At 48.4% G+C, this 27,789-nt stretch overlaps 1 protein-coding gene across 1 annotated transcript in view; it reads left to right on the forward strand.

Annotated features, from left to right (window-relative positions):
- The window catches only part of ITGB5 (integrin subunit beta 5), a 42,035-nt gene extending 17,766 nt beyond the window's left edge, over positions 1–24,269 (forward strand). Inside the window, 10 exon segments of the mRNA XM_052676089.1 lie at positions 1,389–1,550; positions 2,852–2,947; positions 3,550–3,639; positions 5,711–5,845; positions 7,712–8,141; positions 17,700–17,922; positions 18,506–18,606; positions 22,107–22,223; positions 23,040–23,206; positions 23,675–24,269. Coding sequence (XP_052532049.1) covers positions 1,389–1,550; positions 2,852–2,947; positions 3,550–3,639; positions 5,711–5,845; positions 7,712–8,141; positions 17,700–17,922; positions 18,506–18,606; positions 22,107–22,223; positions 23,040–23,206; positions 23,675–23,770 — 1,617 coding nt within the window. The 3' untranslated portion in view covers positions 23,771–24,269.
- The last annotated feature ends 3,520 nt before the right edge of the window (positions 24,270–27,789 follow it).

The following is a 27,789-nucleotide window of genomic DNA, read 5'->3' on the forward strand; positions in this document are numbered from 1 at the left end:
AATCTGTGGTTTTTCTCTCAGTCCTTAAAGAAGTCAGCTTTGGGTACCGAAGGAAAGTGAGCTGATGGGCTGTTGGGTGGGTGTCTGTCCACTGGCTGAGTGGTGCAAGAAGCTGCTTGCTTTGTCAGAGCCATAATCACTCTTGGGGTTTCTGCCTTTTGTTTGGTGGGGTTGCTTCAGTGGAATGGCTCCCACTTCCCAGACCAAAAAAAGCCCTTATTGCTTTCTGACCTAGATGGCAGTGTGCTGCTACATGGCACACCCGTCCTGCCAGTGAGGGTTTCCTCTGGTCATACCTGCATTACATGGCTCTTGAAAATGCCCTTAAAGAAAAAATATTTCTTGCATTGGGGAAGAAAAGGAAGTAGAGTCTGGAGTAGTTCTCCTGAAGCTGTATTTACCAGAAAGGTCAGCAGTCTGTGGGCTGTGACTCACATCTGCAGCTGAAAATTGTGGTGGCAATCATGGTTATACTTCTGTGTGCACTGCCAGCTCACTGTCACTCCACCAGCGGTTTCCATAGGAAATGCCTGCAGCCAAGCTGCAGAAGTTTGTCAGCTGGTGTTTGAATGTAGGATGAAGTAGGTTTCAGATGTTACTGAGTAAGCTGAGCAGTGAAATCCAGAGGAGTTGGGTCTTTTCAGATGTGGATTGCATCTGGGTGCTCCTGGCTCCATAATCTGTGCACTGGGGGGGCTGGAGGCCAGAGCCATCCACATGTGTATGTGGAGAGAGCTTCTACCTGATGGCATCCAAAAATTTCCTTCTGGCACCTCTGTTTCTCTCCACCTCCATTGCAACAAGCAGCTTCAGTGTGCTTTCTTAGGCACGGATCTGCTTCTTGGGCTGGTGCAGAGCTGAGGGAGCTCTGTGGGAGGGAAACAATTAGCATCCAACTCTAGTGCCTTTCCATGCAAAAACCCTATCCCTGCAGATCTATCCATGCACAGACAGTCACAACGCCTATTTCTTGCACAGATGGCCTGCATGTAAGGCTCTTGCTTTCTGTGCTGCAGTCCTGAAGCTGCTTTTCCGAGTGGGTTGCAAGAAAAATGCTGAGTAGGGCTGGTGCAGCTCTCATGCTGTGTGCAGCAGCGCAGCCATTTCACCGAGCTGAGGAAACGAGGTCAGATGAAACGCGTGCAGAGGAATTTGGCATGTCTCCTCTGGCTATAAAAGCAGCTGAAATTCTTATTCTTGGATCAAGGTAGAGAAGGTCTGGTGGACAGTCCATGTACCAACTCATGCCTTTTTAAGTAACTGCATTGCAGGGAGGTGCTGGGAAATGCTAGAAGGGCCCCAACATCATCTTTTCTCACCAGACATGGGTGGACAGATGTACGGCTTTCTACTAATTAGTGTTAATGAGGCCTTTTGTTCTGCCTCAGGAGAAGATCGGCTGGCGGAAGGAAGCATCCCACCTGCTGGTCTTCACCACGGATGATGTGCCCCACATAGCTCTGGATGGGAAGCTGGGGGGGCTGGTGCAGCCCCACGATGGCCAGTGCCACCTGAACGAGGCCAATGAGTACAGCGCGTCCAGCCAGCTGGTGAGTGGGCACAGGGACCTTGGGGATGTCAGTGGGCCCTGTGCTGCTCTGGGCTCTGTTTGCTCCTGATGAGTGTGGTTTTACTCTTTCCCTCAGACATCTCCACTCAGTGAATGCACTTGTGATGCTTGAAGATAGGTTTGGAGCCTAGCAGATTTTGTCAGGATTCACTGACAGGGAGGGAAATGTAACTTGGCAAGCTGAAGTGCATCATCAACTGCGAAGTGCCCAGGGATTGTCAGGCTGTCAGCAGGGAGGCTGAGCCTACCTTGATGTGGCTGCTGCCACGAGCACAACTTGGTGCTGATCCTATTCACAGCCTTTGAGCACAACCCTAACGTAGATCTTAGTACTAAATAAACAGACCAGCCCCTTTTTTTTCTCCCTTTATTTAAACTCAGTGGAGGAAACTTCTGTGGTGAATGAGCATTTGTCTGCTGCCTAATTATCACATCCTCCTGCAGAATGGTGCTTTATCCAGCAAGTCACAAGCACTAATTATGATTTTTGTTCCTGCATACACCACTCTGTGACAAGAGGTGTTTCTGGATGGTTGCCTATGGCTCCTTAGAGAATCCCCTGTCCACAGCCCATGCAATCTTGCAAGTGTTTGCATTCCAGAGTACAGCTGCTGTACTGGAGCTGTGCTGGGGAGCTGGCATGGGGATGCTGTCTCAATGTTTATTTGAGTCCTGGAAGCTCTAAATCAGCCCTTCAGCTTGCAAGTGAGTGGGGTGAATTTTCTGAGAGCCGCATTTCAGAAGAAGCTTGGGGCCTGAAGCTCTTGAAATGTATACAGTTTTGTTATTTTGTTGCTTATGAATTGCTAGAACAGTACCTTCCTGCTAGCCTTTCTCTGAGTTCTGCAGAATTGAAGTTTATCATCGTTTCTTCATGGTTCTACTACACAGCAATAGCAGGCAATCTCAGCTTTCAGAGAAAAATCATGCATCTCTGCTTAGTGCAGTTCTAGATCATGGTCATGTCTTGCATCCCTGGGGTTGGCAGGTGGGTTACACGTGCACATCGGCTGATAGCAAAGTTGAAAGAGGAGGGGAAAAAAAATTGTTTCAAGTGTTACTGTGGCTCATGGTGTTGTCATTTTATGCATTCTAATGATAGGTGCAGCAGAAGTATTCAGGGAGTGACAGAATTACCAGAATGTTTCTACTATTTCAGTTGCAGATGTAGTGGTTCACTTCACGCTGCAGTGAAATGCCACAGGTTTTGCTGTTGGGAGAAGAGTAATGAAATTAGTCTTTGTTCTACCCATCAGTCTTTCTGTGTTGTTTTTCCCCTAGGATTATCCTTCCCTGGCACTCCTTGGGGAGAAACTGGCTGAAAACAACATCCACCTGATTTTTGCTGTTACAAAAAGCCATTATGTCCTGTACAAGGTAAGTGCTGCTGAGCAGTTCATGGGCAGGGCTTAGGGTGCCTCTTGAGAGCGTCTTGGCCATGATGCCCTTAGGTCACACCAGCTTGGCACAGCTGTCACCTCTCCCTGCTAGCACCATGAGCATGGTCATTCAGTGGAAAGCACTAAAGCTGCTTACTGCAAGCAGATCTCTGTGTTAGTGAGTGTGTGCGTACCTAAAATAGACCCTATCCTAATCTTGCTGCTGCGCAGCAGATGGGAGAGCAGAAACCTGTTCAGCCCTTTCCGCTGTGACTCAGTCCCATTACCTAATCCAGTACGGTGCTGCTGCCCAGCTGTGTTTTTCCATCTCCCTAGCCCCAACCTGAGCTCCTTTGCCATCCCCGCGGCAGGAGGCTCTTCCCTGGGGCTGTCTCATGGCAGAAGTGGGTGGAGGGATGTGGGGATGCAGATTGGGTTTTTGGGAAGTGCATTCTCTGCACTGAGCCAGGCAAGCAGCGAGGTGCTGGAAGTCCCCATGGGGCTGGGGGCTGAGCTCATGCTCCACACCCGCTCTCAGGGAAGCTCGACTGCCACATCGCATTGCATTGCAGTGCGTTTTCCACTTGTTGTCTTTTCAAGAACTTCACTGCCTTGATTCCTGGGACCACGGTGGAGATTTTGCACAAGGACTCCAAGAATATCATCGAGCTGATTGTCAAGGCCTACAACGTAAGTGTGTTTTAACACCACAGCTGCTGTGGTGAGAGCGCCAAGAGCTGAGCTTGCTCAGCCCTGCCTCGTGTGCTCCACCCAGGCTTGGCTGCATTTCTCTGGTCCTCTCTGCAGTGGGTCACTGCTGACGTGCTTGCATCCACCCTGGGGAGGGAAAGGAGCTGCTTGTCCTCTTTAGGATGATGCTGATGGTTGGGCTGATGTCATCTGCTTGGTCCCTTGCTGGGCTGGCAAGAAAAGCAAAGCATGAGTGGAATTGCACCATAACTGTAACCTGGATTTAATAGCTGTCACAGATCACCATACTGTTAGAGAAAATAGATCATTTATTTGCTGTTTGATGCTCAGTGACCTGTCAGGGACGTGACGTAGCTTAGGCGGCATCCTTGGGTTGATTACAATGCAACTCTATGGAGATAAGGGGGGAGCAGAGTGACCAGAAGCAGCTACATAGAGAGCTAGTGGGATAGCTGTCTGAATTTGTTGGATTTCTGCTGGATCCTTATGGTTCAGCTCTGTGCTTCTGGGAGGATGCTGGGTGTGTGAGATGTGTAACTCAATGTGACCATGTATGAAAGTCTGTTGTGGAAATACATTGTTCCACCCGTGTTCTTTTTGGCTAAACTGAAATACTGTGCTGTTCTGGGTCAGCCCTCAGGTAGGGTTCTTCATACACGCAGTGTCTGAGCTGATCTTTGCAGCCAGGGGGGCAAACAGTACACTGATTTCCTGAACCCATTCCCAGCAGATCTCATAATGTTCCTCTCTACAGCACTAATGGGTTTCCCATGGCAGGTGGCCTTTATGTCAGCCATCCTTGGAGCCGCTGCAGGTTCAGAATTCCCTTGTGTTCACACTGAAATGCTCCTCCTTAGGGTGTACCCCATGCCGTTACAGCTTTGTTTCAATCAGAAGTTGCTCCATGGGCAAGGTCCTTTCTCTGAATCTCTCTGGAGTCTTCTGCTCATTTCTGAAGGCATTGCAGGCCTGGGGCCACCAAACAGCACAGCAGCAAAACCCCTCCAGTAGTGGCTGCAGTGCCATGGAGGTATGCTGCTTTGCAGTGCCAAGTGGATAATAATAATTGGATTTAAATTAGGCTAATAGCATTACCCAATAAGACTGATAAGAAATCTTGGTGTTTGCATCAGAACGTAAGAATGACCCAGGTGGGGTCATACTGTGGTCCTTCTGACCTGCTGTCCTGTGTTCTGTAGCCTTTGTCTTTTTTGGATACCACTCACCATGCGTCACTTCCAGCCATCAGAAGAACTAAACAAAACAACCTTGTTTCACATTAGTACTTATAAACAGAGTTTTCCCTTTATCCTTTATTTTGTTTTGGCTTAAAAAGTCTGGGTTGTGCATCAGGGTGGAGAAATGAGAAGAAGAAGAAAGGGAATAGGAGCGTACCAAAACATCACGATGCAGAAAGTCTTTCACTTTAAAAGGTTTCACAAAGAAAGAGATTTTACCTTTTTTTTGCCATAGAAAACCTAGTATTTGCTGTTGACTTATCCAAAAAAGTCTGACATTTTCTCTTCAGAGGAAAGTTTTTCTGACCAGTTCGTGCTGAATCAAGAAAGCAGGACAGAGTTGCTGATTCAGTTTCAAGTGTGTTTTTATGTCTCCTTTGTGCAGTACAAAAGGCATCATGGGATGGATGCCAGTGGAGCATCAGGCTCTGCACTCTTACAACAGACTTCGCTATGGGGGAGGTGTAGATGTGCACACAAGACTCTGACCTACAGCTTGGAGATGAAGCAAATGGTCCATTTGTGGTTGAGAATGTTTCCTTTTTTATTTTGTTGTGTATGCATCTTTCCAGTACAGGCTTCAGTGGTCATCATGACCCTTGTAGAGTGCATAAACTGTACTAACTGTACATAAACTGAGAGCAAAATCCCCAGGTGCTCCAGTCCAATTCCAGGTATTGTTTTTTGTACTGGTGTTTTTTGTACCTGGCTGTCTTCTGAATACAACAGAAGATACCAAAGCGGAATTCTTTGCAAGAGAAACCTGCCTGCCTGTATTAACCTGACAACTTTCTTTCTCATTGTATTTCCAGAGCATTCGATCCAAAGTAGAACTCACTGTCTGGGACAGCCCTGAGGACATTGGCTTGACCTTCACTGCCACCTGCCAGGATGGATTGTCCTACCCTGGGCTCAGAAAATGTGGGGATCTCAAGATAGGAGATACGGTGAGTCTGTCTATCTGCACATCCCGGCTGCCATCTTCCTCTGCTAGCCTCAAAACTGTGCTATGATAATGTAAAAGCCCACTGAGAGCAGCTCTGCCAGCTGAAGAGCTCTTCTCTCTTCATGGCAGGGTAGGTGGACTAGATGGCCTTTAAAGATCCCTTTCAGCTCAAATGGTACTGTGTTTCTGTTATTCTGTGAAGTCTAGACGCACCTGAACATGTTGAGCATGACCAGGAGAGCGTGCTGTCACCTGGCATCAGCACTGCATTGCAGGGCCAGCAGGCTCAGCCTGTCTGGGAATCCTGAGCCCTTCTCCAGGCCTTTGCTGTTTGCAAGGACTCATTATCAGGATGATTTCCTTATTTGAGAAGAACAGCTTTAAAAACATACCAGAGCGCTAAGCACTTGGGCATATAAAAATAGTTAGGAAGAATAAACAGTAGCTGAACCTTTACTCCTCCAAATAAGGGCTATGTGAAGTGTTAAAAGGGGAGGCGGCCTCAGCATTTTAGCTGACATTACTGGATTTCAGCTCAGCGGGTAGAATCAGTCCCTGGAGCTGTGCCAACCATAGGCACGTGCCCTCCTGATGTCCTCAGCAAAGCCAGGGCCCCCTTGGGGCAGGAGCATTATTCTGATGGCTGAGCCTGGGCTCTGGCCTTTGGCATGAAGACAGAGCTCACGCAGCTATTGAGGTTTGTCCTTGCATCCCCTCCTGCTCAAAAGCTTCTATGAGCATCAGAGTCTAGCTCCTGTGAACAGCTGAGAGAGCTTCCCCAAGGGGGTTGACATCGACACCGGGTCCTGAAATGCTGGGGGTCTCGTACTGGTGGCATGTGGAAGGGAGCAGGGTGATGCCCTGAGCTTGCTTTCTGATGTAATGGCCTTAAGTTGTACCAGAGAAGGTTCAAATTGGATACTGGGAAAAACCTCCTCTCAGAATGAGTAATGAGGCACTTCACAGGCTGCCCAGGGAAGAGGTGGAGTCACCATCCCTGGAGGTGCTCAAGAACCATGGAGATGTGCCACTGAGGGATGTGGGTAGCGGACATGGTGAGATGGGCTAGAGTTGGACTTGGTGATTTTTGTGGTCTTTTCCAACGTTAATGGTTCTATGATTCTATGTCCTTCTCTGCAGTTTATGTTTGTTCCATAATTAGGGCTTTATGAGTGATGCAGGTTGGGATTCTCACAGAAGGTGCTAAATCCTTCACCTTGTAGACATCTTTGGTCCTTGTGCTACATTGGCTAGATCTGTGCTGGTACTTGCTTTCAAGTAAACGTCATATTTTTGCTGTTATGAAAAACCTGTCTGTTTGCTAGACTTTCACCCCAGTTATTTCAGGCAGGCTGCCTCCTGCTTCACAGAAACCAGAGGTCTGTGATGAAGAACATTAACTCTTGTGGGTGATGGCAATAAGCCTTGAAACTTCACTCGAATGCCTGTGGTATGTTTTGAAATGAGCTACCCACGGAATAATGAACACTTTGGTGAGGACTGAGATGTGGGTTCAGCAGGCAGAAGCTGCATGGGCTATGTGGGGGCATGAAGATGGTGAGGAGAGTGGCTGCACAGTTGTTTGGGGCTCCCCTAGCACAGCGCCAACACTTCCCTCTTGGTGGTTCTCCCCTTGGTGTGTGGCTTGCAGGGATTGAACGTCAGTTTTGTGCCTCTGTCCCACTTGGGTCACACGTGGCCCATATGGGGAACCAGAGTGGCGGTGAGGGGCAGAAAGGAGGTCAAAACCTTGATGGACTATCAGGGCGCTGAGGTGCCCACATGAGGTGGAGTTAGGGCAGTTCATCCGTACCTGGGAGGCCATTTTGGGCTGCACATTGACTCCCCTCTTGCCCTCTCTCTCCAGGTTTCCTTTGAGGTGTCGGTGGAGGCCCGTGGCTGCCCTGCTGAGGACACCTCCCATGTCTTCACCATCAAGCCAGCTGGCTTCCGTGATACACTGGAAGTGAACGTCACCTACAACTGCCTCTGCGGCTGCACCGGTCATGCGGAGCCATCCAGCAGCAAGTGCAGCAGCAATGGGACCTATGCCTGCGGGCTGTGCGAGTGCGATGCCGGCTACCTGGGGGCCCGCTGCGAGTGTGAGGAGGGGGCCGGCGGGGAGACCCAGCCTGGGCTGTGCCGTGAGGTGGAGGGAAAGCCCGTCTGCAGCGGGCGGGGGGAGTGCAGCTGCAACCAGTGTGTGTGCTATGAGAGCGAGTTCGGGAACATCTACGGGCCCTTCTGTGAGTGTGACGACTTCTCCTGCGCCCGATACAAGGGAGTCCTCTGCTCAGGTAGGTGCTGTCCCACCCCTCACTCTCTGTTTTGTCCGGGCTGCAAAGTGGCAGGTTTGGTGTTGATTGTTTGGGAGCGTATTTGCTGATGTGCAGCCTTAGTCCTCATGAAGCCTCATCTGGAGTACTGTGTCCAGCGCAAGAAAGATGCAGGGTTGTTGGAGCAGGTCCAGAGGAGGCCATGAGGATGCTCTGAGGGTTGGAGTAGTTCTCCTGCTGAGAAAGATGGGGAGAACTGGGTTTGTTCCGCCTGGAGAAGAAAAGGCTCTGAGAAGACCTCATTGTGACTTTCCTGTACTTAGAGGACCTTATAAACTAAAGGGAAGGTGACTTTTTACATGGTCCCATAGTGTGACAGGACAAGGGGGAATGACCTTAAGCTAAAAGAAGTGAGATTTAGGTTAGATATGAGGAAGATACTTTTTACTCAGAGGTGAGGCATTGGCACAGGCTGCCCAGAACGCTGTGGGTCCCTGGAGGTGCTCAAGGCACTGAGATGGAGAGTGGCAACCAGCCCATGGCAGGGGGCTGGGACTGGGGGGTTTTAAGGTCCCCTCCAACCCAACCAATCTGTGATTCTATTACAACAATCACAGGCTTGGATTTTCCCAAGCTTTTTCTTGCCTTCTTAAATTGCATTTCTCCACTTATGCCATGTGCCCACATAGGAACCATCTTTTTTTAAAGGTAACACATTTGAAGCAATCCCCTGGTACATGGCAGGGGAAAGGAAAGGTTGAGTTTTGGTTTGTTACTCATTAGAGAAAATCTGTGTTGGAGATTCCTAAAGAGACTTTAATGCAGATTTTTCTACCTGCTGGGAAAACAAATCATCCACTGGTCAGGATTTAGCCGGTGAGTTTTGCTTCATCAAAGGTGGAGGAACTATTTAGCAGTGTTTGCTAAAATAGCAATTCCTTTAATTCTTTTTCAGCCTGAGGTCATGTAATTTATCTTGCACACGTTGCCTGGATCAACCCTAAGACATAACTCTTTCACCTGAAGCTGAATGAAATGTTATTCTTCAAAACTTCTTTGTTTTCCAAGTGAAATATTTCCTCAAGTGAAAATCTCAGACCGAATTTCCAAAATGCTGTGCAGGTTTGCGTTAGCTCTCTTGTTGGTAGAGTAAGTTCAGAAAAGCAGCTGTTTTTCACTGTTCTTTGGAGAAGTGGAGGGATTTTTCCCCACTGTGCCTAACCCTGCAGGCTTCTGAGTAAGTGATGAGCTACGCCTGGGTAGTGCATTTATAGAATCATAGGAATACTAAATTTGGAGAATATCGCTAAGATCACCAAGTCCAACTCCAGCCCATACCCACCTTGCCTGCTAACCATGTCTATCATGTGCCACATCTCCATGGTTCTTGAACATCTCCAAAGACAGTGACTGCCACTCCCTGGGCCATTGGAGACTGTTGTGTTGGTAGGCAAGTTGGGGCTGTTGGGGCACTGTCTGCATATGGGAATGGCAATCCTCTGGCTTTTCGCAGCAACTGGAAACAGCACCGTGGCAAGTCACGTGTCTTCTGTTGCACCTAGCCAAGGGCTGCTGGTGGTGGGAAGAAGGGCAGAGCTGGTTTGGGATGTGCCAATCTGAGAGTCATTGAAAAGTGTTTTTTTTTTTTTTTTTAAAGCTGTGAAAGAAAACAAAGCGGAGGCTGAGGCCAAGCAGCTCCAGGGATAGACTGGTGGGGTAGTTCTCACCATGCCTCCTGGTATTTTATTGTTTTGTAGCCCTTTTTTCTTCTGAATTCCAACCTATTGAGTAAGTTTTCTCAGCCCAAGGGGCTTAGGACTTCTCCAGCCCACCAAAAGTGCCTGAGCTTGCACAGCAGTTGGTGTGGGGTGTGCCTCAAACTGCCCCTAAAGAGCAGCAGGTCTGTGGAAGAAGTAGCCATGGTGGAGTCAGCTTTTCTGAAGAAAGAGAGGACGGAAGAGTTTCTGAAGACTACATACAGCTGTTCATCATGTTGGGAGCTTCAGCACAGGGTCTGGCCTTTCCTAGACAGTTTGGATGGCTGCCATGGAGAGACAGAGCCCTCTGCTCACTGCCTGCCTCCCTGCCTGGAGCCCAGCTCAGGAATTTGCAGATCACTGTGCATCTCCATGGCTTTTGGACCTCTTGGCTGCCTTCCAGCAGATCTGACAAAAGAGGAAACATCTCAGTGCTAATTGCATTCCTAAAGGTCCTATAAAATGAGTTAGTAAGAGGGAGGAGAGGCCTTGGTAAGAGCATCATGCATTGGCCACTAATGAAGCAGGACTGGTTCTCTGGAAGCTACGCTTTGTTAGCTGCAGTGCTCAGACCCGTATTTGTAGGGGGTGTAAGTAGTACAGCATCTCTTTTATTTTAGTGTGTCTACAGAAATTTCCTTGTCTTCACCACTGCTGACGCAAAAAGCTAACATCAGCAATAGGGTGTCAGATTTGCCACCCAAAACCACTTCTGAAAAGGGATTTAGGAAATGGCAACTCAACCAAAAACCCGTGGTTACTTGCACAGAGACTCTATCTACATAGACCTCCAAGTGCCCTGTGGAAACTGAAAAACTTCAAAAACTGCTGAGGGTGTGCAAATCTTTCATGGCCTCCATAGTTATATCTGACTGCTTCCCTTTCCTTGGTCTGCTAAATGGGGAAGAACTCTGGGTTTTTGGCCGGTGCTGGCACACAGTGACATAAGGCTTTTGTTTGTTTTGCTACAGCCTCACATTAGAGATCACACTCCTGCTTCTGCAATTTTTTCTAGGATTTCCTGGTTGCAGGCGCCGCATCTGGGTTCAGCAGCTCCATCCTTGTGCTGGCTCTCATGGGAAGATGCTGCTCAGTGCCAGTGCTGCAGTTTCTGGTTGTGCAAGAGTCACAGAACACGCTAGTCCTGTGCTTTGAGGGCAGTGCTCATCTACTTGCACCACTGGCATCTCTGCCTTGTGATTTCTGCCTTGTGATGTAGCCTCTTACTGTACTAATACCTACAGGCTGACACACTTGGCCTGAAAGCAGATCTTTTTCCCCACTTACTTCTGAAGTCATCATCTGTCTGCTTGCACCAGTGCTAGTGTGCCAGGGAAGGTCTCAGATGCAGGAACAGAAGGAACCCAGTTGTAACTATTCCTTTTTTCATCTCCTCAATCTTCATTCCTACCACACCAGCTTTTACCAGAATCTGCTGTGTTTTATTAAGAAAGAAGTGAGCAGTGCTGGGTGGCTCCAGACGTGGAGCTGGTAGCTGAGTGTGGTTGGGGAGGGGAACTTCCCTGTGCCTGCAGCTTTGGCTGCTTGGCTGCCCTGCCATGCACAGCAGGTGGTGGATAGCCCCGAAGGGAAAAGGATGCTCTGTGAAAGAAAGAGGGAACAGAGCTTAAACCACATCTGCTGTGTTTTTCTTTTCTGTCATGTCAAGTTTTGCTATCTTTGTTTTTTTTTGTTTCTTTTTCATTTGGGCAATTTAAAAAAAAAAATAAAAAAAATGGGGGCTTGAGTGAAAATGCAGAATCTGAGTGCAGGTGTACATCACTGCCTGGAAATGCAGAAAGATTTCTTTTGTTGTTAGTGTTACAGGGCTGTGTCTCTTTTCTTTCCCTCTTTGCATCCTCCCCATCTTGGGCAGAAGTAAGTACTGTGTGCCCATTACTACTTCTCAGCAACCAGCAGATGTGGTTCAGGCATCTCGAGATCCTCTGCTTAAGTGAGGAAAAAGGAAACCTCTGGTTTGTGGTGTACCTTTCCAGACCTAGCCCATACGCATCACCAGATGGAAGCTCTCTGCCCATGAAATGTTTTGGCTTTGATGTGAAATTGTACAGACACTGCAGACATTTTGTAATAAGCCAAACCCAACTGGGGGGCCTCCTCTGCTCTCCTCCTTTCTCTGGGTTAAGCCGCTAAGCTGGGCATGTTCCATTTGCTCTCATCGCATGGCTTAGCATGAAGAAATTAGGGGTCATCAGGTCAGCTCTGTTTGCTTCCATCATGTGGGGCAGCCTGGAGAGATGTAAGGTCCAGGGCAGCAGGGCTTGGGGCTGGAGGGATTAAGAGGATTCCTTCTGCTCCTCCCCTTGCTGCTGGGCAATTGGGAAGGACTGGAAGGGCATGCAAATTTGTGGTGGCCCTTGCAGGTGAGAGGGAGCATCCCCATGAGTCTCCTGAAATCTCACTCTTTCTCCACCCTTCCCCAGCCTTTCTCTTCTGCTTCCTCTCTGTATTTATTTCTTTTTAAACCTGGTTTCTGTTCCACTCTCTGCAACACACTGCTGAGTTGTGTGCTGTGTTCCTTTGAGTGTATGCCTTTCCCATCCTGCTCCATGCCAAAGGTAGAGAGCTGAAGACCTAAAATAGCATAAGGAACTTGCACTCAGCTCCTGCCTTCCCCTCCTAGGAGCTCTTTTCCCTTTTGCACAAACCAAATGGTACCTCCTCCTCTCACCCTGGACTTCTCCCTTAGGTGCCAGGTCTGGGCTGGATCCTTAAGGATCTCCCCAAGGCTGTGCTCCAGCAGTGCGGGGGGATTTCCCAAGGACCATATGTGCTTGGGGAACACTCATATGTGTCACCTATATGTGTGCTGGGCACTCGCTTAGGGATTTTTCTGTTTCCAACCCCATCTGTTCTGATGCTTGCAGAAGGGCTTGGACCAGTTTTGTCAGCCCCAAACAGTTACAGCCTGGGAGAAGCCATCAGAAACTGACGGATTTGGGGTTTTGTCCTTGATGGATTGAGCTCTGTTTCTCCAAAAGTCCCATTCCATGCACAGGAGCAAAATGCCAGCTTTTCTTACCCCTCCTTTCCCCCCGACCAGGCCCTCAGTGCTGTTGCAGCCCTCCCCAACCCTGGCAGGGATCCCTTCAAGGACCTGACTGCACAGAGTGCTGCTGTTCCAACCGCTTTTCACTTGGTGTTTCTCCTTGCCCTCGAACAGGCCTTTTGCAACCATTAATGCATGCTAATGAGGCATTAAATGCCATGGCAGAATTAAAAGAATACGGCAGTGACGCTTTCTACATCTTTGGGAGCCAGAGCTCTGCCTGGGGTCTCTCTTAAAGCAGCAGCAAGAAGTGTCATCTGATGGCACAGCCTGACCCCATGTGCAGGTGCAGCTGCTCCACAGACTACAAACTCCAGAAAGCCACCAAAATATGAATGATACAGACTTGGAAAGCAAGCTATGCTGAGCATGTGCTCCTCAAAGGGAGATGATGGTGTGGGGTGGTCTTGCCTGAATGCTTTGCCTTTATGGCTGGTTCCTTTGGTGCCTGGATTTGACCTTTCTGATTACACTAATTAACAGAAAGAAGTGGTTGGAAATGAATGCTGTGTTTTGGGTTGAGAAGCTAACAGTCTAAAGCAAGCAGGTGAATGAAATTGTGTTTCTTATTGGCATGCACAGACAGCCCCTGAATTTTGCTCACTTTAGAATACCAAACATGAGACCTAAGAGTGCTGCGCAGCTGTGGATTCTTTCTCTTTTCCTATATCTTATTTTGAATGAAATTCTGACTTCTTTCAGCTTCTTTGGGAAGGGAGAAATCCATCCCCAAACCATGGACCTTTGGTGAACTTGCACCAGATTATGTGTTTGAATCCAAATGCGGAACTGGGCAAGGCTCCCGCAGCACTGGATTCTGCAGTGAAAGAATGTCTCTTTGCTCTGGGGACCACTCCTTGTAATGAGGTCCAGCTGAAAGGACATTCAGCACATTTGTTCCTCGGTAGGCTGGGAGTTAGCCTGCTTTTCATTTTAAGGATGGGCTTGAACCATAGAATTTGACCCTAGAGTTCAGGCATCTGGGATCCTGCAGCTTTGTTTTGGAGCCAGGCTTTATTTTAAGAATAAATCTAAGGGAACTAGGTGTTTTTTTACGTGTGCTTTCTGAAATCCATCCCTGCTGACCTGCCATGCTGCTCCTGCAGAGATGGATCAAGGAGTATGGAAGTGGGGTCCCTGTCCCCTATGACACTCCGTGTCAGGCTGGATGGGGCTCTGAGCACCTGGTTGAGCTGTAGGTGTCCCTCCTCATTGCTGGGGGGTTGGACCAGATGGCCTTTAAGGGTCCCTTTCAACTCAAAGGATTCTATAAGTGGGGGAGAAGCTCCTGGTTGTGGGTCCATGGATCATTACTTGCAGCAAGGAAGCTTTGGTAATAGGAATTATCAGGAATTGTTTTTGCAATGCCTCCCGTGCCAAGCTCCTAAGAGGTGATGAAGCCATGGATAAGCATGTACTCAGTTTGGCTGGGTTACTTCAACCCAGAGCAGTACTGGAACCACGACACCCATCCCAGTTTCATCCCCTCAGTTCTGGCAGCCCCACACCACTCCTGGTAGCTGTAGCAGAGTCAGCAGTGGAACCTGAAAGCTCCGAATTCCCAGCTATGGGTCCCCCTCCAGAAAGCCACATGGGGCTGAGGAGCTCATGTAAGCAAAAGTCAGGAAATCTGTGGAACGCTGAGATTTCTTAACCAGAAAAAAAAAAAAAAAAAAAAAGGGCTTTATTTTAAGAAATGCAGGAAATGATACGTAAAAAAGCCAAAATGGGCAGCAAGGACTCATCTTGTGACTACATTTCAGTTGCACTTCTGCAAGGGAGAGGAGGAAGATGAGGGAAGGCTGGCAGGGCTCTGCAGGAAATCCGCTCTGCCCCAGCTCACCAAAGTGAGCGTGCAGTTCCCAGAGCCCTGAGCTCCCTGCCCAGTTCCTGTTTAACCCAAAAGCTCCCAAGTGAGGGAGAAATGGCAAGGATGAGGGGGGTGAGGACTTTTGTCATTGGGATGTTGATAGTAACATGGAGTTGGTGATGCAGTTCGTGTTGCCCAGGGCTGAAGTCACAGCTCAGGCATGGATTTCTTCTTCCAGTTTTGCTTTTATTGGTCTGCGTTGCTGATGCTATTTTCAGTGGTGGAACTGTGAGCTCTGCCAGTGCTAGGGTTGAGTAAAGTATTATTTAAAGCCTCTTCGATTCATGGCCAAAACCCCTATGCTTTGAGATATAAATATCTGCTCACATTAATGCAGCGGCAGGATGCACAAGTTTGTGGTGTCTTGTGTAATTAGCATACAGAAAAGCTCTTTTTCCCTGTTATCTGCCTTTTAGTGCTTGGTTTGTTGTTTCAGTGCTGTGCTGTGGGTAGATGAGCATGGGCGAGTGCTCTTCTGGCACGAGTGGAGGCAGTCGGTGGACACATTGCAGTTTACACAGAGACTTCAGTACCCTTTTGCAGCAAGGACACTGGGCTGGGGTGCTCCTGCAGGACAAGGGAACACTTCCCATCCCCACTTCATTAACTTTCCTGAGTCCTCCCTGCCCACCAGTGCCAAGCATCTGGCAGCGCAGTGCTCATCAGCCTACGGCTCCTTTGAGTCATGGAAAGAGATTAGTGGCAATCCAGATGATTTATTTGCTTAAGCAGGCACTGCGTCGTACCAGAACCAAACGGAAAGTTTCCAGACTCTCCCAGCCTCTTCTTGCTGTCCTTCTCCCACCCATGCAAACTGTGCAGGACCAGAAGCTCCAATCCTGTACTAGCACAACAGGGCTGGTCCATCAGTGCCTCATGTCTGGGCTTTGGCTGCTCCCTCTGCTGTAGGCAGATATTTTTGGTGCCTTCAACTCTGGGGAATGCAAACAACACATAGAGCAGCAGGAGCAGCGGTCATGGCTCAGCACTCTGTGTAAGGGATTGCGCTGGTGAGGCTGCATTGCTTGGACATGCTTGCTCATTTTAACCGGGTCCTGCCCCAGCTCTCCTCTTGTTTTGTTGTGGTATTGTTGGTTGTTCTTTTCTTTTTAGAGCAGTCATGCAGGTATAAGGTCAAAAATGACAACAGCAGGTGCACAGAATTTGGGAGGTGTTACCCCTAACAATTAAAGGTTTACTGGTAAGTACATTACCAAAGTCAGAGGGAGCTTGTCATTTCTCAGCTAGATGGGGATCTTTTAAATGTCTCACGTCCTCTCATTTCAAGGATGGGAACAGCAGAAAACATCTTGTTATGTTTGGAGCACATCATGAATGTATTTTGGCTTCACAAAACCGCTCTAATAGAGACCATGCAAATCCAAATGGTTAAAGGCTGTGCTGATGTCCTGCACAGTGTGTGCTGCAGGAGCAGGGGGGGGCCTGGAGCACACCCTCCTCAGTAGTCTGGCTGTGTTTTCTTCTCAAAAATGAATCTGGGAAGCAGGGTTCATCTTGGGAGTGAATTCCCATCTCCGGGGCTCTGGGTGTACTTTGAGAAGCAGATCTGCTCCTGCTATGCCCCCATGAGGCATAAATGTGTCCCACCTAGCCTTCAGGCCATGCTGGATGGGAGATTTGGAGCACCACAAATGGAGCTCTCAGTGCTCGCAAAAGTGGCTGCTCTTTCAGGCTGGCGCAGGCAGATGGTAATGTCTTTGCTGCTAAAGGTCAACATGGAAATTCCCACTCTTGGCTTGTTCCCCATGGCGAGCTTCTTGCACTTTTAACCAGTGTGGCCAGGCAGAAAACACATGTCAACATATTTTTGAATTTCAGGCTCACGACCCAAGCTTAGTCACCTTCATATGGAAAGGCTGCTCTACTGCAGAAACCAAAGCCATTTTCTCCAAGAGGCTGTTTCTTCATTTTTCTGGTTGCAGTGCTAGAATAGGATACAAATTTGGAAGCAGTTGTTTCCCTTCCCCGTCTCAGTCTGTCAGGCTCCATTTCAGCACCCCAGTGCTGGAAGGGATGCATGGGATCTCTGCCCTCCTGGACTGACCTGGCACCAACTGCTGAACCATTTCATGAGCAGCAAGACTTCTAGAGGTGGATTTCTTGCAGATTTGCATCTTGTGCTGGGCTCTGTGGTATCCAAGGGGATTGAGCTGAAGTTAATGATGCAGGGCTGCTTTTCCTAGGCACTCCAGACAGGACCATGGGTGGTGTGAACGCATCAGATTTAAGCAGAGGAAGTAACCTTCAGAGGTCTTATAAACACAGGCTCCTCCCTCTAGTAATGTCTGAGCATAAAGGTTGACTCCAAAGCAAACGGTAGGAGCACAGAAGAGGCTGCTGGGATGAACAAGAAACCCACAGAGCAGAAGGTGATCCCAGGACTTCTGGCAAGGGGCACAGCTTGATGCTTCATGGTCCCTCTGGTGTTCTCAGGATGATGGGAGAGGCAGAGCTATCAGTGGTTTAGTGCTGATGAGAAGAGCATGTATATAGTTTATCTTCTCTCAGCTACTTGAGGCTGTTTCCAGCGGGAAAGCTGAGCTGTAATTAGGTTGCTGATGAGCCTTGTGGAGAAATCACGCCTTCAAACGCATCCTTGCTGCTCAGGATCAACCACAGAGGAATTCAAGCAGTATTTCCAGTGAGCTGATGGATGCTGTTCCAAAACCAGCTGCTGGGCAGGCAGCCATGGCACTTACTGTAATTGAAAGCCTTTAAGCCTGTTGATTTTCTCAGGCTGGCCCTTAATGCCAGCTCTGCAAGGGGATGCTCTGGCAGGGGAGGACCCTCACAGAGACACCAGTGTCACACAGCACTGCTCTGGTCGCTGCTGATGACCTTCTCGCTGCTCTGTCCCCTAGGCCATGGGGAGTGTCACTGTGGGGAGTGCAAGTGCCACACGGGCTACATCGGGGACAACTGCAACTGTTCCACCGAGACCGCCGGCTGCGTCTCCAGCGATGGGCAGATGTGCAGCGGCCGCGGCAACTGCATCTGTGGGAGGTGCCAGTGCACCGAGCCTGGGGCGTTCGGGGAGACCTGTGAGAAGTGTCCCACCTGCCCAGGGGTCTGCAGCACCAAAAGGTACGCGTGGGGCTTCAGGAGGGACTTCTCGATGAGGGGAGAGGGATTCTTTGGTTCCTGGGAGATTCCTGCTCACCCAGGTAGACAAGGTCCCTAGCATCCTGGCCAGCTGGGTTTGTACTGTCACCTCTCCAATGACAGTGTTGCAGGCACTGAGTATATGCATAGAGCAACAAGTGTTGCTGTCCACGTTCTCGTGGAGGTTCATGGCCCCTTTCATTTTAGTGCTGCTCTGCTCTGTAGGCTGGCAGCCCAGATTTGCTGAGCTGAACATTTCTGGGCTCAAGTAGCTGTGAGATGTAAAGAAAGGGCTGGCTGACACTTTGCAGAGGACGTGTCCTGGACACCAGCATCTGGCCACGCTTCTGCCTTGATCATAGACAGGAGGGATTTTGCAGTAACTGATATGCAGCTTCCTACATCCAAAGGGCAAACAGTCTCTAGACCTACAGCTGGAGACTATTCTTCACTGAATCCACCTTTGAAACAAATCCGTCCTTGTAATGAAAATGGTTGACCCTGAAGCTTCTCTTTCCCACCCTCTTTCTGTACTCAGTCTTTCTCTCTTTGTGTCTTTCTGAAGGGACTGCATTGAATGCAAGCTGTTTAACTCAGGAAGACTGGATAACCAAACCTGCCAAAAGCACTGCAAGGATGAGCTCATCACCACTGTGGATGTTCTCAGTAAGTACACAGCTGAATCATAGAATCATAGAATCATTAAGGTTGGAAAAAAAAGACAAAGGTGATCTAGTTCAACTATCACAACTGTCAAATCATCCTTACCGTGCACATTATCCCAGGTGCCACATCTCAATGGTTCTTGAACGCCTTCAGGGACACCTCCATCATCTTCCTGAGCAGCCTGTGCCACTGCATCAGCACTCTTTTGGAGAAGAAATTTTTCATAATTTCCAACCCAAACCTCCCTTGGTGCAATATTAGGCAATTACCTCTCATCCTATCACTGTTACCTGGGAGAAGAGGTATGCCCCACCATGGCATAGCCTGCTTTCTGAGAGTTGTAGAGAGCCTCCTCTTCTTCAACCTGAACAATCCCATTCCTTCACCCACTCCCCTTAAGACTGATGCTCCAAGCCCAGCAAGCAATATCCAGTAACCAACTGCTCTCAGCAAGACCAAGGCATATCTGTAAGGAAAGCCTCAGGTTTCTAAATAGTATTTAGAAAGCATAATGTATGACCCTTTATGTAGGCTGTAATTGGTATTGCTTTAAGCGTTTGTTAGCAACTCAATTGGTGTTGTGTATGTATTTCTGGATTAGCTATAGTCTCAATGCTAAGTAAAACATCCTTGAATTTAAATAGCATCTTAAAATCTGGATTCAAGCAGCCGTACATAATGTTTCCTCATTGCCTTTTGGAAGGAAGCATGTTAATTTCATTTAATGAAGTCATTTAGAAAAAATTTGAAAGAAATAATGAGTTTTATGAATTGGACATATGGATTGTTGTAGACGTGAGATGCTAATTGCTGTAAGGTTAGCCATTAGTACATCCCTCTGGGCATGCATTTGCTATGTGCAGCTGTGACTGCCTTTCTGAGCTCACAGCTGCATGAAGTCTGCCCAGGCCTGTCCAAAAAATTTGTTTCTTCACCACACCTGAGCAGGTCCAGGGCTGGTGTGTGTAAGGCCCGCTGTGGTCATTGCAAGAGAGCAGGATAAGATCAGGAGACAGGAGAGATTAGATGAGCTGTGAGAGAGTGTAAAGGGACAAAATGTCTCCCAAAAAAGGCATTCTCTAATCTCCCTGAGAATTCATCTAGGAAGAAGAATCCCCTGTCCTGCTCATTGTGTCCTCTTCTGAAGGTCATTCCACACCACGTCCCTCAACAGATACCTTTTCCCTCTTCTTTTCAAGCTTCACTCTGGCAGTCCCTAGTTACTCTTTTACAGGATAAAGGAGACCGAAACAGTGAAAGCTTCAGTCTCAATTCTGACCTTGACCTTGTCAACAGCCCTTGGAGTTGGGGCAGAGAGGCCAGTGCTTCTGGATCAAGCAGGGATGGCCATCCATGTCTGACATTTCTTACTTCTCTTCCATAGTTCATAGGGTATACAAGTGCTCTACCTTGCTCATTCTTTCTCTCAATTAACAACCAGTATGGTTTCCTACCTTCTCTTTTGTGGGGCTTGCTCTTGCTCTCCCCATCCTCACTGCAGCTTGCTGGGGAGTGAACCTGTCCCAGCGCACTGTGAGAGGTTACAAGGCCATCTTAAATGCTTCTGACCCACATGAAGCTCCTTTCTGATGCCCGGCTGCCCCATGTTTCTAAGAAGCCAGCACATACAGGGGATTAAATCTTAACTCCTCTGCCTGCCTATTGCACAACTCCAGAGCTAGCCTTCCTGCTGGCTGCACTCTGGGAGGTGAGACTGGGCTGTGGTTGGCCAATCCCCTGCTGCTTTCAGAGGAAAACAGCCAAATCTCTGTTTTAAGATGTGTTGGGGAATTATACTTATTCTTCTGTTGTGCTGCCACAGTCTGATCCTGGGTGGTGCTGAGATTTGAGAGCTCAGAACTTGGAAATCTGGGCTGCAAAATATTCCTAGAGAAAGTGCACAGGGACTCACAGGCAGACCCAGCCAAATCCTCATCCTCAAGTGTTTCTGTGATGCAGCATGTGTTAGAAATCCCCGCTGAAAGGCTGAATGCTGGTATTCATCACTGGCAGAAAGAAGACACAGGTTTGCACTGTCACAGCAGTGGAGCAGTGAGCAATGCTGGGATGTCCTAGGTGCCTTCTGGCTATGGGCTTGAACCACAGAACCATGGAACCATTTAGTCAGAAGACCCTTAAGAGCAGCAAATCCAACTACTACCTAACTCTACAAGTCCATGACTAAACCATGTCCCTAAGCACCACATCCACACTGCTCTTAAATATCACCAGGGATGACAACTCTACCACTTTCCTGAGCGGCCTGTTCCAACACTCTGACACCTAGTAAAGGCCAACAAGAGTCGTTACTATTGAAACTTTAATTGCTCTATCTCTTAGCAGAATATTGGTGCAATGCTGGGGCTGGAAGCAGTGGGGCCTGAAGGAGCCAAGTTATCTGCTCGATAGCATATAGGGGCATTAGTCAAGAAACTCACAAGTGTTATCTGTATCAACCTAACTGACGTAATTAATCTCCAGCCCTGCCTTTGGTGCCACAGGTGCAGGTAGAGTGGATGTTTATGTCCTGAGGCAGGAGAAGCTGAAGGCTGTTTGCAGCAGTGAGTCCACTGGGCTCCAAGCTGTTGAAATGGAGGGTATTAATCTCCCTGCTGAAGGCAGGTCAAAGGCATTGAAAGGAAAGACAAACAGAAGGGAGAAAGATAGGAAAGATAAATAGAAGGGAGAAAGGGCTGGGATAGCAGTGGTCATTAATGCCATCATTTCTCAGTGTGACAGACACAGATGCTAGTGACAGGCAGGGTATTTTCCAGGTGCCAGAACCTCAGCTGTGTCTTGAAGACCAATAGGACAAAGTGGCCCAGATGCCTTTCTTGGAAATGCTATCCCATAAAGGCAAGAGGTGCCCTGCAGGGCTCCCTGGCATGGCTGGAGGTGCTGCCCTGCAGGGGATGTTTCCAGGAGCAGGGCAGTGCAGGAAGGGCTGAAGGCACACATCTCTGGGAATTAATTTATCTCCTTTCTTGCAGCCACCCCATTTCCACTTTCACATGAAGCAAAATCAAAGTGTGCTGATGATTTCCAGGGGCAGTTTTTGTTCTCTGTGTTCCTCCATTCCTAGGGTGCTCACCTTGCTAATTCCCCATTTTGCTCAGACCATTTCCTTGTTCCATCAGCCACTCTGAGACAGAGTGCCTTGCAGCCGGACCAGGGGCAGCTGCAAAGCAAAGGTACCATGGTGGAGGCTTTTAGGCTTTTCCTAATGCTTTGCATTCTCCCTTCCCCCACGTGATGCTGTTTCAGCTCTCCCTACTGCTGGGGCTGGGCTATAATGTGCACCATATGTAGGATAGGAAGCCCCTTGTATGGGAAGGAATGCACAGTCCCCAGCATGACAGGGCTCCTGAATAGCTGGGGCTGGCTCTGATGCTGGGCCTCTGGGTGGAAACGAGCCTCTCCGAAGCACCTGGCTGAGAATGAAGGTGCTTTGACATATTGGGTGTGCTGTGCAAGTCACCAAGTTGCCCTTATTATTTCAGAAACGGATGACCCCAATGCAATCCTGTGTGCCTACCCGGTGAACAACTGTGTCATGAAGTTCACCTACTCGGAGCTTGCCAATGGGAAGTCCAACCTCACCGTCCTCAAGGAGCCAGGTTTGTGCCTCCTTCATTTTCCTTGCTGACAGCATGAGAGGTGACAAGGCTGTACACAGGTGCAAAAGAACTGAGCTGATTGAACAGGGCTGAAACACAGAGCCAGGTGCTTCCAGTGTGAAAGGCTTCTAAGATTGTGACGTGCACCTGAGCTGCCAGCGTTACTAGCAGGTGGCCCAAGAGCTTTCTGCCAGATCAGGTTGCTGAAATTAAATACAGCCTGCTCAGGAAGCAGCAAGTATGCCATGCCCTGGTTTGGAGACAGAGCCACTGGGAGGAGAAACATGAGGTGGGAAAACCACTGCTACTGCTCTAAAGTGAGGCTGCTAGGCATACCCCCACGAGTCCTGTGGATTTTTGCTTTTCCATTAACCAGCTCTGTTCCCAGCAGTGCAGTCCCTGTGTCCCAGTCCCCCCGGAACATCTGTCCCCTGCGTATTGCTTTCATCCCATGCAGAGCATGTTTCTCAGAGGAAACCCCATGTGGCATTGCAGGAAGAGCTGGCAAACACCCAGTGAGAGTTTGTCATGCTCAGCTTGGGTCCTCTTGAGGACACAGGCCAGAATGGGAAGTCCCAAGGGAGGCACATTTTATTTCATTGAGGCTGCAGCTTGCACTTAATTGAAAGACCAGTTGATTAAGTTAAGGCAGTTAAGATCCCTTCCTTTATGGAGAGGACTACTGTTGGTTTTTTTTTAATTCAGTCCTTGCTGCCAGTGCTGCCCCCAAAGCCACTTGCTCAGCTGCGCTCCTGTTACCCTGATCTGGGATGCACCTGTGCCAGAGCTGATTTCCTTCTCCCCCCTCCTTTCCAGCATGCAGCTCAGCCCCCAGTGCTGTGACCATCGTGCTGGCTGTCATTGGCAGCGTGGTGCTGATTGGCACCATCCTGCTGGGTCTCTGGAAGCTGCTCGTCACCATTCATGACAGGAGGGAGTTTGACCGATTCCAGAGCGAACGCACCCGGGCGAGATATGAAATGGTGAGCACTGGGGGGCTGCTGGGTGGGCCCTTGGCAATGCAGCAAACAACTGCAGTAATGGAAAACAGAGAGATGAAGGTGTGTGCTGTGCTTTTGGGAACATCAGGTGGACAGGTCTATGAGGAAGCATTCTGGGGAGGCTTCCTGGCCATAGGGTTGCTCAGCATTTCAGGGCATCAGATGGGATGTTGGGTAGGGCCTATCAAAGCCAAATCCATAGTTACATGTAGAGCAGAAAGGGGAGGATGGAAGAGGCTGTCCAGAGAGCTGTGCATGTCGCACACCCAGAGGTGCTCTGGGTTGGATGAGGCTTGCAGCAAATTGGTCTACTGGGAGGTGATCCTAGCCATGGAACCAGATAGGCATTGAGATCCCTTCACAACCATTCTATGACTCTGTGAGATTACACATAGCTTTGCCATGACACAGATTTTGTTCCTTACCTTTCTTCTTTGTCTTTTCCCAAAGGCATCCAATCCTCTCTACCGAAAGCCCATTTCTACGCATAATGTAGAGTTCACATTCAACAAGCTCAACAAATCTTACAATGGTACAGTTGACTGATCAGGTCTCAGCACGAGGGACCGCTGTGGACAATTGCTTGACTGTATTTGCTGCTTCTCAACTTGAAGATGGGATCCTCTTCAGGGAAGAAAATACTTTACAACAGGACTGGTCGATGACACGAGCCTGTTATTTGCACAGTAAGGAGAAAAGCAGCGTGTGCTGTCTGATCTGGGACATGCCGATGCCATGGCAGGCTCACCAGCTGTGCTTGTGGATTCTGAGCCCTGTGACTCCACAGCCCAGGTTTCTGGATCTATGAAACCTGCCAACGAAGAGAACCAAGTGCCACATTGCAGCTTTAGACATATCCCATCCCACTATAAAGGGTGAGTAGGCCAAAATCAGGGGAAGTCACGGCATTGCAGGTTGGGAGGGGGGAATTAGCTTAAAAAGAGGAGGGTGTTGGAAGCATTTGTGTAAGAAATTAGGATACATGAGTTCTGCAGTCTTTAGAATTTTTTTTTTATATAAAAACAAAATAAAACTATTGTGCATATATGATGCTGCAAGTGGAGTTTGTTGAGCTTAATGAGCCCCACACCAACAGATTGACTGACCTGAGACGCATTCTGCTGCCAGCACAGCATGTGCTGCCTTCTTTCTTTATCAGCAGTGTCTTATCAGCCCAAGCACTGCAGCCAGGAGCCGTGGTGACACTGCACAAGGTATGTTGACTTAATGCTGTAGTGTTGACTGAGGGCGGTGACTGCCAGAAGCAGTTCATGTTTCGTGTGGTGTTGTTTAAACAGCAGGGAGGCTGGGGGAAGCCCCAGGGACATGGGAGTTTGGTCAGAGGAAATGTTAAACAGCAAGCACCACTCCTGGGGCTTCACAAGCAGGCATGCAGCCTGTAGGCTGGCAGGTGCCAGCACAGCGTGCCAGCCTCACAACAGCCTTTGAGGGCTGCACAGCTGAGGTTTTAACACAGAATAGAGCTGGAAGGTCCAGATAGGTTGCTGGTTGAATCTAGTGTTGTTTCCCCCCCCCGAAATGTTCCCCCACCCCATGTTTTCCTCTGGAGCTGAGGTTTAAGTTACCCCAGATGACAGCTGCAGCATTAAACCCCTCCAAGCTCTGCCTTGGGACTGCAGCAGAAGGCCAGAGAGAAGCCAGAGCTACTGCTTTGCTTTTTTTTTTTTTTCCTTGTCTCTTTACCCTGAACAGACCATGCAATAGTCAGCTGAAGGAAGCTTGCCAGGGAAAAGCAAAAACAAATGGTGCTTGTTGTTTTGACTTGCTTTTCTCACTGGAAAACAGCCATGAACCCATCCTTCCGGATTTTTTTTTTTTATGTATTTGTTTTTGCCTCTATAAACAGGAGCTCCTACTTGCTCCGTACAAACAGCTCTCCTTCGAGAAGGTTATGGGCCCCCTCCTCCTGCCAGTAGCACTTCAGGAACACAACAAACCCCACTAAAAATAGCTCAGAATGGGAATTGGTAAGAGTGCAGCAAGTTGCACACCGTCGGCATGGGATCAGGTGTTCTTAAAAAAGAACAGAACAAAAACCAAAACAGTGCTGTCTTTGCGCTTGATTTTTTAATTCAGAATCCAGCAAATCCTCTGGATGATCTCCAAATCAGACCAAGCAAAGGCTGCTTGAAGTCGTACGAATGCTCCGGGGTACAGAACGATGCTGAGGTTGGCACGGGAGCAGGAAGAGCAGAGCTGCCCAAGGCACACCATGGCTGTGCACCACTGTTCTGCATGTGCCTGTCCCTGCAATTTCACAAGAAAAAGGAAAGGTCTGAGCACAGCCAAGGGCAGCAGCAGCTGCTATGGTGGCCAGCTGGCTATAGGAGCCAGTAATCTCATAGGAGCACAGCAGCTCTTCAGGGGAAGCTAGTGCTAACTGCATTTCCTACCTGGTGCTTAAGTACAAGGCCAAACTCTACATCCAAGAAGTATCATCTTACATAGGGCACAGGTTGTCTCTTATAAATCAGCTTTAGCTTGGTTCATTTCATTGCCACACACAAAGCATAAAGTGACCCAGGCAAGGAAAGGGCAGCAGGGAGGAAAGTGGTGGGAAAGAAAGGAAGGGCAGCAACTTTCTGACCTTGCTTTGCCACCTGGACCAGCCAATGGTGTGAAAGCGGCTCTGCTACAGTTGCAACAAAAAAGGAAAGGCCAGCCCATGCCCCCTTTTCCAGTCTTTCTTTTTCAGACCATCTTCAAGCTGTGGCATTTCCCAGAACATCAGCTTGGTACTGAGAGCACAGGCAATAGTAGCAGCTCTAGGAAGAGAAGCTAGGCTCACCATGAAGGAGTTGTTTGGGTAGAGCAAGCGTTGGGCTTCTAGATCAAGTTTGCTTTGTATTTCTTCTAATATCAGAACCTTTATACAACTAGTTAATTGCTTGTTTCCAGTTTTTATCAGCTCTCCTTCCAGGTTTGGCTTCTCCATAAGATTGCACATTTAAAAAAAAACACATAGGGAAGTGGTGCTTAGACTAGGAAGGTTTTACTTTACTGTATAAGCACATCTGCCTTTACCCTTGGAGCAGTTAGTGCCCAGCTCAGTCATGGGAATGGTGTATTTCAGTCAGCAGCAGTTTATTTGTGTCCCTAAATACACAGCCTGACCACAGCTAGCATTCCTGAATGAAAGCTAAAGCAGAAGGCAGCAGCAGATCACATGTGATGGAAAACATCAGCATTTGTCTGGCCAAATTGGAGTCCGGATGCCATTGCAACATCAGGTCCTCGTGTTCCTGCAGCCAGAGCTGGAGGCTGCTGTGCAGCCCTGGCCTGGGGGCTCACCTGCTCTCTCGTCAGTGTATTTCCTTATACTGCAGGTATTTCTGGGACTGTGTGTTGGGAAAGGCCAATCACAACCTCCACTGCACACTCCATTAGCGGTGGTGCCCTCTGCACAACAGAAACGTCTCACTTTGGATCTAAAACAATACCTGTCAGCACAGCAGAAATGATCAGGCTTCCTTCTCCTTTCTGCACTGGCCAACTCCTCACATCACGCTGCATTTTTCACAGCCTGACCATGGACAAGCTTATGAGAAAAAGGTCAGAGCAGGACACAGGTCCAGAGCATCACAAATGAGGAGTAAGTCAGCCCAAACCCACAGACAGGATTACTGCTATTAGCCTTCAAGAATCTGCCCTAAGGGGCTGAGAGAAAGCTGAAGCTCGAGCAGGCACCAAACTGGGCTGTAATTTGTTGCAGTTAGATCATGGAGCTGTACTCGTCACTGTGGCACAGCCCAACCATGACCTAACAGCTATTAGAAACAAACAGAACGCCCAGCCCTGTCTGTCTGTTCAATTACAAATCTTCCAAAACAGAACATTTCCCCAAATTGGTGACTACGGAACTCAGAAATGGAAACAAACTTCCTCTGGGTTACTGCACATTCCTTTGGTCCTTACTGTTTCCTAAAAGCAATGCTCGTGGCGCCTGCTGAAAGCCTACTGGAACAGCCTTCCACATCCTTTTAAGGGGAAGTGATTAATTTATTTTTTCTGGAATTAGGTCTTGAATAACCGTTCATGAAATTGTTTATGGAAACAAAAATATGAGCTGTCAACTACTGGCTGATAAAACAACATTGAAACTGTGACATTTGATCAGACCAGAGAATGAACTGCAAGACTTCCAGAATCATATATTATAATGCAAATGAGTTTTGTAAATTGTGACCTAGTTCCCATGTTAGAAGCAGTTGGGACCAACAGCAGGAACTATGCTGTGAATGAAGCGGGGGGGGAAGCAAGCAAATTGATGTTCGTTCTTAATTTGAAATGGATTTTTAAGCATGTTCAGGTGCCACAAAAAAGAGGCCCACAGGCTTGTTTGCTATATTCACTCTGAAACAAGAAAGCTTGTAGGAGGTAGGCAAACATGACTTTGTTTTGCTAATTGAAATGTTTGACTGGTGTCAAATGAAGCACCAGAATACTACTTGCTGTGACTGAGCACACGGTGGAGAATGGTGAACTGAAGCTTTCCAATCTGATGCTCAGAACCTTTACTCCAATATCTTAGATGGTGACTAGCT

Source organism: Tympanuchus pallidicinctus, unplaced genomic scaffold (assembly GCF_026119805.1).
Source record: "Tympanuchus pallidicinctus isolate F22 unplaced genomic scaffold, pur_lepc_1.0 scaffold15, whole genome shotgun sequence".
Taxonomy (NCBI): domain Eukaryota; kingdom Metazoa; phylum Chordata; class Aves; order Galliformes; family Phasianidae; genus Tympanuchus; species Tympanuchus pallidicinctus.